Genomic DNA, 10438 nt, shown 5'->3' with positions numbered 1-10438 from the left:
ATCCTAAATATTAGGTAACAAATAACAATTTAACTAAACGTACAAGATATGTATAACAAGAATATACAATCATATCTCCTAAAATAAGAGCATAAGATATTTACATTCTAACACCCTCTATTAGCATCACCACCATACGACACCTGCTTCGACAACCACCGTTCTGCTCCTACTGCCAATTCCACGCCCGACTGCCATTTGGTGAGCCTGACCACGACCTTCAACACTCGAGTCCGTCACCAGCAGCAGACGAGCGCCGTGACTCGACCCAGAATCGAGTATCAACTCATGCTTCTACAAACAACACTAATTCAACAAACCCATCCGCGGCTAACCACCATAATCTCCTCCATCGATCATCAATGTCCAGCCACCATCATTCATCAAGGCTTGATTGTCTATGTCTGATTGACTCGACTGAATAGTTCATTGATCGAGTGTTTAAATCTGAAGGAGATCAATAGAGGGAAAGACACTTGTGCAATTGTGCCCTGGTAATAGGAAAAAGACGGAAAACAGTAGTTGTAGAGAGCAATAGTATAGTACATTACTTTAGTTTCGTTAATTTGTATTCAAGACTCCGACTTTGTTTAATCTAGCTTCTTCTTATGTTCATCTATTCAATCTTATCATCATTTTGGTATGAATTTCTCTAATTATGTTTATTCTCATTTATTGTTAGTAGGTTATTTGATTAATCTAGTTGTATACATGTTGGAAAATGAATAGACGCTACCGGGTGACATTCAATTTGGGCGCCACATGTTTAGTGAGTAATTTTATGAGTAATTTAATAATTACTCCCTTTTAGAAACCTCTTTTCTAAATTTACTCTCTTTTGAAAACTTTTTATTATTTTACTCCCGTGAAATGTTTTCAGGTCAAAAATTGCATCCAATTTGACATTCTGGTGACATATTCCGTCAATATTTGAAATTTCTGATTTTAAGTCTATTTTTAAGACGAAAATGCCCTTCCCTCTTCTTATATACTCTTATAAGTCTTCTCTCTCCTATAAATTCTTCACCTCACTTCATTCATTCATCCTATTCTTATAATTTTCCCATTTTTTCCCCAATTAAGGTATGTTCATCTTCTTCCTCTCAATTTTATTTCTGTTGTAATTACTAATTAGTATAGTGTTCTGCAAATTTGCGATTTTGTTTCAAAAAATTATGCAATTAGGGTTCATATATGCGATTTTATGCCATTGAATTAGTAATTTACAATTTTTGGTTTTCTGCAATTAATTTAGGGTTCATATTTTCTGCATTTTTGTTTCAAAATTTAGGCAAGAACATGTCAATGGAAAGCAGCTATGAAAGTAGTCATCATAGTGTTGTTGATGAGCAACCCAAAAAGTGTCTGTGCGGTGTCCCGGTTGCTATTTTGACGTCTTCCACACATGACAATCCAGGGAGAAGGTTTGAAAGGTGCAAGTTTTCTAACCCATCAGCTGGTATGGGGGGATGTCGTTGGTTTCGTTGGCACGATCGTGTTCAAACAGAGTGGCAGAAAGACATAATCAACAAGATGAAGATGGAGAAAAGAGTGAATGAGTATGAAGTTGGTTGTTTGTCTCGTGAAATTCAATGGTTGAAGGATGATAGGAAGAAGCTTCAGTTTGAGATTGAAAACTTGAAGAACAAAGCATTCATGTCTAAGTGTGAAAGGGTTAGTTATTGCAAAGGGTTTCCATTGACATTTGTATTTGCCATTTTCATTGTTTTGATCATAGTATGTACTAAGTAGGCGAAAGTTTGGATGAATGTAATGTTATTAGTACTCTAATGTTCAAGAATTTGGCGGTAATGACAATGGTATCATTTGGTTATGTGCGAATTTGGTGTTGATGAAATAATTTTGCATTTGTAGCCTTTCACTAATTTTCTAGTTTGATTGTTCATTTCTCACATTTACACAAGTAAATGCACTTCAAAAGTAAACAAATAAACCAGAAAATTACAAGGGCTTGTTCAATGAACAACCATCTAAACAATTGTTACTGCTTGAAAGGCAACTGCTGCAGTATACGAACAAACCAACCCAATTGCAACACACTTTCATCTCAACAAACAGCCTAAGAAGACTGAAATTGACATTCATCAAATAAACTTCATTGTTCAAAGATAAAATGGTTCAAATGATACTGATAATGAAAGAGCATAATGAAATTTCATTGTTCAAAACACAACAGCAAAGCACGATTGTAAATAAAGTTCAAAAACAACAACATAAGATCAGAGCAGATTGTTTGAAGCTTGGGACGATAGATCAGTGAATGCCATAGAAGTGGGTGATGCTTGGTTGGGTGCATTTGCAGCAGTGGAGGTACTTGGGGAGTTGCCAGTGTGGTGTGCTGTTCTCCACGTCTCTTTTCTTGCAGCCCTTGCCAGTTTTTTTTTCCTTTCATTCTTTGCATACTCACTTCTACCAAGAGGCCTTCCACCAGGAGCTGCAGCTGGCTTTGGAGGTGCAGGGGGGTTTTTGCATGTTCTTTTGTAATGGCCTAAGCCACCACAGTGGCTACAATTGTTGGTCCTCTTCAACCTCTTCACTTGTTGGTCTTCCTTTTCACCGGCTGACTTTCTTCTCTTCTTTGACTTTGGTCTTCCTGGCATGGTCCTCATTGGTGGTGGTAGTGGCTCTAGTAAACCTGTTGGTTCCCATTGTTTGACACCAGGCATAGGAGAAACAGAGTGGGCATAGGTGAGCATGTACCTCTCCTTTGAGTATACCTCATCAACATAGTCTTTGGGGTCCATTCTCTTTTCAAGCATGCATGCCATTGAATGGGGACAAGGCAGACCAGTTAAGTCCCAATACTTGCACCCACATGACCTGCTGTTTAAGTTCACAACATATTGCTCTCCTTTCAGTTCCACCTCAAACTCACCATCATCAGATTGCATAAAAGTAGCAAATCTGGCCTCATCCTTTGCCCATTCCAAGTACTTGGTCACATATGGCATCAACCTCTCATCAACTTTCCTTCCACCCTCTCTTTTTTGACAAATTCTTTGCATTACATACCTCCTCATCCATTCTAAATGTGTGAGTATTGGTTTATCTTTTGCTTCTTTCAGAACTGCATTGAATACTTCACACACATTGTTCAGGAGAAGGTTTGACTTGCAACTTACATCAAATGCATGCCTAGACCAATGTTGAGGGGGAATGTCATTCAAGTAGTCATGTGCCTCCTTTGACAAGACCTCCATGCCCTTCATTTCTCTCTTGAAATCAGCCTGTAATGATGGAGTTTGAGTTTATTAATTAGAGCATAAAGTAAAGCAGTAATTCTGAATTAGCTAAACAATTTAAACTGAAATAGAATAGAATTGAACTTACCCTTGTCAATGCTCTAGCTGCTGCCCAAAATGTTTCTTTGAATAACTAACCACTCCACCTGAGTTTAAAATTAGCCCAAATATGTCTTGCACAGAACCTTATGTTGGCCTTTGGAACCACATTAGCTAGGACATCTACTAAACCTTTCTGCCTGACTGACATAACAGTTAAGCCTTCCCCATCCACCTTCTCAATGTCATGGCTTAAGAGCTCTAAAAACCAGGTCCAAGAATCCCTGTTCTCTACCTCTACCACTGCCCATGCTACTGGGTAGATGTTATTATTCCCATCTAACCCAACTGCAACTAAACACATGCCAGGGTATACTCCTTTCAAATGACAGGCATCAATCCCAAGTATAGGTCTACAACCTGTTTTAAACCCTTCTTTGCAAGCTTTCAGGCATGTGTAAAACCTCTTGAATTTAACAGGAGGCCTATCAATATTATCACAAACCACAAAAGCTGAACTGCCAGGATTATATTTGATTAGAGCTTCTGCATAATCCCAGACCCTGGCATATTGGTCATTGCCATTGCCATGGATAACCAGCTTGGCTCTTGACCTTGCCAACCAACACTTCATGTAACTGACATGAACTCCAAGATCCTTTAACACATGGTTTTGAAATCTTTTTATCTTCCAATCTAAGTTAGTTCTCCAGAACTCCAAGTACTTGTCAGCAAGGAACTCAGAACTAACCTTTCTATTGTAATTTGACATTACACACTTATGCTTCAACCTCAAACCTTTGATCTGAAATGTCTCTTGGTCTCTCAACTTCCTAGCATGCACATAAAACCTACAAGGATTATCAACCCCACATACACACTTACCCAATTTTGACCTTTTCTTGTTCCACTCACATTTACACCTATTGTAGCATTGTGCTGTCACCCTGTCCCTTCCATTGTGAGAATACCAGAAATTATAACCATTCTTCACACTATGATGGATTAAAGCCTTTTTGAATATCTCAACACTTGGGAACTTTAACCCTTTGCTGAGTTTTATACTTTTCCCAAAATCAAAATCAGGATTAAAAGTAGGGTAAGGACATGCCTCATCATCAGATCCCTGAAGACTCCTTAGCTCATCCGAGTCACAATCCACATCTGAACTGACATTAACATCTAAGTCATCAACTCCAACTAAAACCTTCTCATTTGCTTTTGAACATTCACCAGCTTCTTTATTTGCCTTCTTCCCCTCAACACCTAATCCAACTTCCACTCCCTTTAATATTGAGTCTCCCTCTTTTTCTTGATTATTAATGAAATAATCAAATGTATTCAAACCAAGGTCAAACTCATTCAAACCAAAATCTTGATCACTCAAACCTGCTTCACTAACCTCAGAATAACTAAACTCAGACTCATCATTATTCTCATCACCCTCATTTGCTTTCTTTGCAGTCAATTTCTTCTTCCCTTTTTTCACACTCAGCTTCTTTTTCCCTTTACCAGTTTTTTTCAATCCACCTACCTCCTCATTTCTGCTTTCACTGACCTTAGCCTTCCCTTTTCTGTCACCCTTACTCACCTTGTCCTTCTCCTTGTTGTTGACCTTGACCTTGCCTTTGCCCTTACCCTTTTCTGTCACAACAACAGACCCATCACTGCCCTCTTCAATGACAACCCACTCTTCTCTTTCCCTTATAACAATCCCAGGCTGAGCACCAAACTTCAGATTCCTCCTCAAAGGCAACTTCTCCCTCTGAGTTGGGACATTGATAATTTGTAGATCTGAGGTAGTTATCTGTTTTTCAGAATTTTGTGTGGTAGAGTTTTGTGTTGTAGGTTTTTTTTGTCTAGGGCTTTTTCTAAGGGGTATGGCAGAAACTTTATTTGGGATTGGTAGCTTTTGTCTGGGTGCCTTGAATTGTAAAGAGTCATTAAGGCTGTTGTGGGCCCATTTCAACTGTTTTTTGGAAGATAAAGTATTGATTCCCTCCTAAGAATCTTTTTCCCCTAGGCCCACATTCACACTCACACTTTCTGTCCTTTCTAAAACAACAGATGCAACACTAGATACTGTCCTTGGTATAGTAATCCACACACTTACTGTATGGGTTGTCTTGCACACAGTCTTCAAAATATTGACAAGATCAAAACTAGAAACCAACAACCCCTTCCCATGTGGATCACTAATACTCCTCATTGGCCTTCTATACCAAATCTCATAGTCCTCTCTCTTAGTTAAGCTACTAGCCAGTTTCTTAAAAAAATCAACAGTGAGATTGTCTAAGAGAATACCATGCTTAAGGTGTACAGCACCACCAACATACTCAAATTTACCATTCTTACACTCAAAATCACCCCCATGAAAGGCACGAACAGTTACCCTCTTGTAGGTTGTTTCTGATGTCATTTCCTACAATGTTACCTCATCAACAATTAGGGATGTGAACTAATGAAATAGTTTAGGACAAAGCAATTAGGGTTGGGGGTTCAAAACACAGAAATTAGGGTTTCAAACCCAGAATTTAGGGTTTCTAACCCAGAAATTAGGGAAACCCCAGAAATTAAAGTTTCAAACCCAGAATTTAGGGTTTTTAACCCAGAAATTAGGGAAACCCCAGAAATTAGGGTTTCAAACCCAGAAATTAGGGTTTCGAACCCAAAAATTAGGGTTTCATACATAAATATTTGGGCTATAAACACATAATTTGAGGAGTAATCCACATCAATTAGGGAAATCAATAAAGTAATTTGCCAAAATTAAACCCAGAAATTAAACAACACAAAAAAAAAAAATTAGATGCAAATTAAACCCAGAAATTGACTTGCAATGAACCCAGAAATGAATACACATGCAATTAAACTCAGAAATTAGGGTTTAAAACAAAGAAATTAAAGCAATGAACATGAGTAGTGGGTGGAAACTTACAGTTAAGAATCTGGAATCGTCAAAAATCACTGAACGAATCACCAGTGCTCTAATTTGAGGGAAAAATTTTGTGTAAAAAATTGAATTTCTGAGTAAAAAATAGACGATGAAAATGGGAGGGAAGAATGAGATGTAAAAAAGTGAATGTGAAGAGGCAAACAGGTGAGGTTTGGTTAATGATAAAAGAGGGGCAAAACGGTAAAAAAAAACACGACTTTACACCTTAAAGTTCAATTGGGTGCAATTTTTGACCTGAGAACATTTCATGGGAGTAAAATAATAAAAAGTTTTCAAAGGGAGTAAATTTAGAAAAGAGGTTTCTAAAAGGGAGTAATTATTAAATTACTCTAATTTTATTTGTTGGAGGTTGGGGTTTGTACAAAGATTTACGGGTATTTGATTTATCTTGCTTAGTTATTATTAATCTCATTGTGTGTGATTGTTCACTTTGGTGAATTTATTTGTCTTGAGACTTCCTAGAAACTTATAGGTGTCTCATTCTTTATGTAACCCCGTCGACAAAGAGATTTGAGGCGGAGCGAGCACACTTTAGGTGATTTTAAATAATTCTATTATCGTGAGAGCGAGTGGTTCTTTATCCGAGTGGGAAGTTATCTTTGCCGGATCTTGGAGGTTCAAGAGAAATCCGTCCCATGACCCTCAATCCTCACTAATTTGGTTTTTGACTTGGCGTTTTCTCTTATCCATTTTGAGCTATTATTTCTTATGCATGACCCCGTACACCCTCCAACACCTTTCTTAATTAATTTCACTCTCATTCGCTTGCTTACTCGTTTATTTTAGTTACTTTACTAACTTTAGTTTATCTGCTTGTTATTTAATTCATGTTTTACTCATCTCATTTGGTTTAGTTAATTCATCAACTATTTGACCAAACTAGACTAGATAAGAACCGAGACCGATAGTCAATTCTAACCGTCCCTTGGGTTCGACCCTCCCAATAGTACAATGGCCACAATTCTAAAATCCAACTAGGGCATAAAGGATGAAGATCAAACACCAGTTCAATTGCAAAATCATATTATACATCCCACGTCTCTATTCAAGCTATTTTTAAGGGCATGAGATGGACATGGAGCGAGTTATCCCATGACATTAGTGGCATATCGACATAGACAAGTCACGATTTCTTTACAATAGTAAAGGTCAAAGGTCGTCTCTTTGTCTAGCTAATGAGGTGGCAAGACAAAAGAGTTTTTTTGGAATGAATTGCTCAAGACAATATATAAAAGTGGATCAACTAAAAATTTGAATTTGGCCTCTTTCAGAAACTTACACTCAATAATCAACCCTTGTGATGGAGCTTGTCCCACGCGTGCTAATGCCCTTTACTTTCGCCAATCGCTTATTAGGCAACCAGTTAAACTCTAGACAATAGCGATTCAGGGTGGTAGTCACTGCTAGGTCTATTTTATATATACTTTTCACCCCATATCTAGCTCCGTTTTATATTATTTATCCGCTCTTATGAGCGATTTTATGAGCTAATATCGTCTTGTAGGGAATTTCTTGTGTTTAATGTCTTTATAGGAATTGGAGTGGTTTACCCGTCATTTTCCTATACTTTGAAGAATCCCGAGTGAAGCCAAGCTAAGTGACGTGTAATAAAGCTTAAAATGACGGTCCATGTTATTTTTCAAAGACCCAAGTCAAGAGCAAGCTTTGGATGCTACAACTTTAGATTCTATTATGCAATAAGTCGGAAGAATTAAAGAGCATTAAGACAAAACTTTGGATTCTATTTGCCAATTAATCAAGAATTAAAGACAAAAAGTCGGATTTCCACGACCCCCATAGGGGTTGGGTGTCCCCGATTGGGGTCGCAGTGGCTAGGTTTGACGCTCCAAATTCCAGTCCGTGACTATAAATTTCAGCTCTTGGTTTTCGTGTTTGCGATCTAATCTTCTTCTGCCGTCTTTTTTTCTAGTTTTAGTATTACAATATTAATCTACTATATAATAATACGTACGTACATTTTTTATTTCTTTTATTTATATTTCGATTCGGGTTTTGTTCGAGCATCGTTCATCCTTTATTCAAGTTTCGTCTTTAGTATTTCTCTTGTCTCATTTTCATTATTGTCTCATTTTATTTCTCTATTATTATCTTATTGCTTTTATGTGTTTATTTTCTTACTTGTTTATCAATAGTTTACATTTCATTATGCTTGGATAAATTATTTTTCTAGGGAATTGGGAATTAGCATGTATAATTAGCGCTTTATATTGTTGAATCGGGTTTGTGTCACCATCTTATTGTCTCTATTCTTTACTTATTTAATTTGATAAACTATGATTTGTGGCCAAATTCATTTTTTTATATGTGTTAATTTCTGACCCAATATCGAGAGATGGGAAGGGAATTAGACTAAGCGAGAATAGTAAAGCAACCTAGTAAGGCGAGAGCGTCTAGGACCCGTTTTATAGTCGGCAATAAACCGAGAGGCATGTGCCATTGACTTAGACAATTACCGATTTCACTATACGCGTATTCGACAATATTCTTATACTTATTTACATGCGAAACCCCGTCCCCTAGATTTTCCTTCTTATTGTTATTTATCATTTTGTTATTTGTCTTAATTTGCAACCCAAACTAAAACCACACTCGTTCCGTCCTAGATAGAATTCAATCCATAGCAACTTGTTTAGCAAACTCCCGTCTCCTTATGGTTCGACCCCTATTACTACATTTATGTGTGTTTAGGGAATTTATCGTTGCATAGGTGTGCGATAGCCTATCAAATTTTGGCGTCGTTGCCCGGGAAACGGTTTTATTGCATTTTGAATTGTCGATTTTTATCTTGTTTTCCTTTGTCTTGGGGAACACTTGTTCCTTGAGACCGTTACTTATCACTTCTCTAGAAATTGTTGTCTTATGCCCAGGTCCTCATGCAAGGGAGAATTGCTTTCACCGGATTCCGATCCCGAGAGAACCTTTAGGAGAAGACGACGGTTTTGGAAGGAAGTAAAAGAGGCCTCTTCTCCCGTACAAGCCAAAAGTGCTAGAAAGTCTTACTTAGAAGATCTAGAAGCCCTTGAAGAGGAGGAGGTTTCAAGTTCATCACCTCCACCACCATCACCATCTACTACCAAAAAGATGGTGAAACTTTCCGATCACTCAAAGCCCACTGCGGCCATGCTTCCGGCCGGAATCACAACCACTCAAATCACCGCGCCGGACTTCGAGATCAAACCGGCCTTCATTAGTCTTGTGGAGAGGAAGCAATTTGGGGGAAGTCCTTTGGAGGATCCCAATTTGCATGTGCAAAACTTTTGTGACTATTGCTCCATGATCCGTCAAACGGGTGTCACTCAAGCCCAAGTAAGGGAAATACTTTTCCTTTTCTCTTTGAAGGATAAGGCCAAGCTTTGGATTAATAGCCTTGACCGCACTGCCATGGGAATCACCAATTGAGAGACTTTGGCTCTTGCTTTTTATCAAAAGTTTTTTCCACCGGAGAAAACTCAAACTTTGAGGAGCCAAATTACCGGATTCCGTTAACAAGCTCTTGAGAGCTTATATGAGGCTTGGGAGAGGTACAAAGAGCTTCAAATACAATGCCCACATCATGGGCTAGATGATTGGTTTTTAGCAATAACATTCTACAATGGATGTTGTGCCGAGTCCCGAAGGATTCTTGATTCCGCCAACAATGGGCGGTTTGATCAAATTGACACCGACCTTGCTCATGCCACGATCGAATCTATGGCGGTCCATGATGCCCAATATGTCAATTCCCGAGTTGTGCCATCCAAAGGTAAAGAAGAATCCTCTAACAACTTCGTTTTGCTAGCTCAAATTGCCTTGCTCCAACAACAATTGGCGGAAAGGGATGCTAGAGATTCCGTTCAACAAGTCAATTCTATGTCTTTAACAAGCCAAATCGTTGTGTGTGATGGTTGCGGAGGTGCTGGTCATTATTGTAACACCCAGGATATTTAAGAGCATTGTTGACCGGTAATGTTGACCAAACAGACCTTAGGGATGAATGGGTGAGGGATCAGACTTGTATCATGAGGTTTATAAGATTGCTTACTCGACCTAGCTGAGGCTACTCGGCCGAGTATCCCCGATACTCGACCGAGTAGAGCCTACTCGGCCGAGTACTCTTGTACTCGACCGAGTATGGCTGCTATCGACACGTTAATATAAACGCAAGTTCGCGAGATTTATT

General features: G+C 38.4%; 2 protein-coding genes and 1 non-coding gene across 3 annotated transcripts; 1 reads left to right on the top strand and 2 right to left on the bottom strand.

Annotated features, from left to right (window-relative positions):
- The first annotated feature begins 1299 nt into the window (after positions 1-1299).
- LOC141617402 (uncharacterized protein At1g43920, Chloroplastic-like) lies at positions 1300-1752 on the top strand. The gene has a single exon (XM_074434597.1). It carries the CDS (start codon positions 1300-1302, stop codon positions 1750-1752), a length of 453 nt encoding a protein of 150 aa, XP_074290698.1.
- A 488-nt stretch (positions 1753-2240) lies between these two features.
- LOC141617401 (uncharacterized) lies at positions 2241-3230 on the bottom strand. The gene has a single exon (XM_074434596.1). It carries the CDS (start codon positions 3228-3230, stop codon positions 2241-2243), a length of 990 nt encoding a protein of 329 aa, XP_074290697.1.
- A 6502-nt stretch (positions 3231-9732) lies between these two features.
- Positions 9733-9839, bottom strand: LOC141624788 (small nucleolar RNA R71). The gene has a single exon (XR_012534593.1). It is a non-coding gene; the product is annotated as a small nucleolar RNA R71 (small nucleolar RNA).
- Between the last annotated feature and the right edge of the window lie 599 nt (positions 9840-10438).

This window comes from Silene latifolia, chromosome X (genome assembly GCF_048544455.1).
Source record: "Silene latifolia isolate original U9 population chromosome X, ASM4854445v1, whole genome shotgun sequence".
Taxonomy (NCBI): domain Eukaryota; kingdom Viridiplantae; phylum Streptophyta; class Magnoliopsida; order Caryophyllales; family Caryophyllaceae; genus Silene; species Silene latifolia.
This window is presented reverse-complemented; position numbering and strand designations above follow the sequence as displayed.

What these genes read in the sequence shown, in the direction of transcription:
- LOC141617401 (XM_074434596.1), bottom strand. Translation starts at nt 3,230, where the DNA reads ATGAAGGGCATGGAGGTCTTGTCAAAGGAGGCACATGACTACTTGAAT.
- LOC141617402 (XM_074434597.1), top strand. Translation starts at nt 1,300, where the DNA reads ATGTCAATGGAAAGCAGCTATGAAAGTAGTCATCATAGTGTTGTTGAT.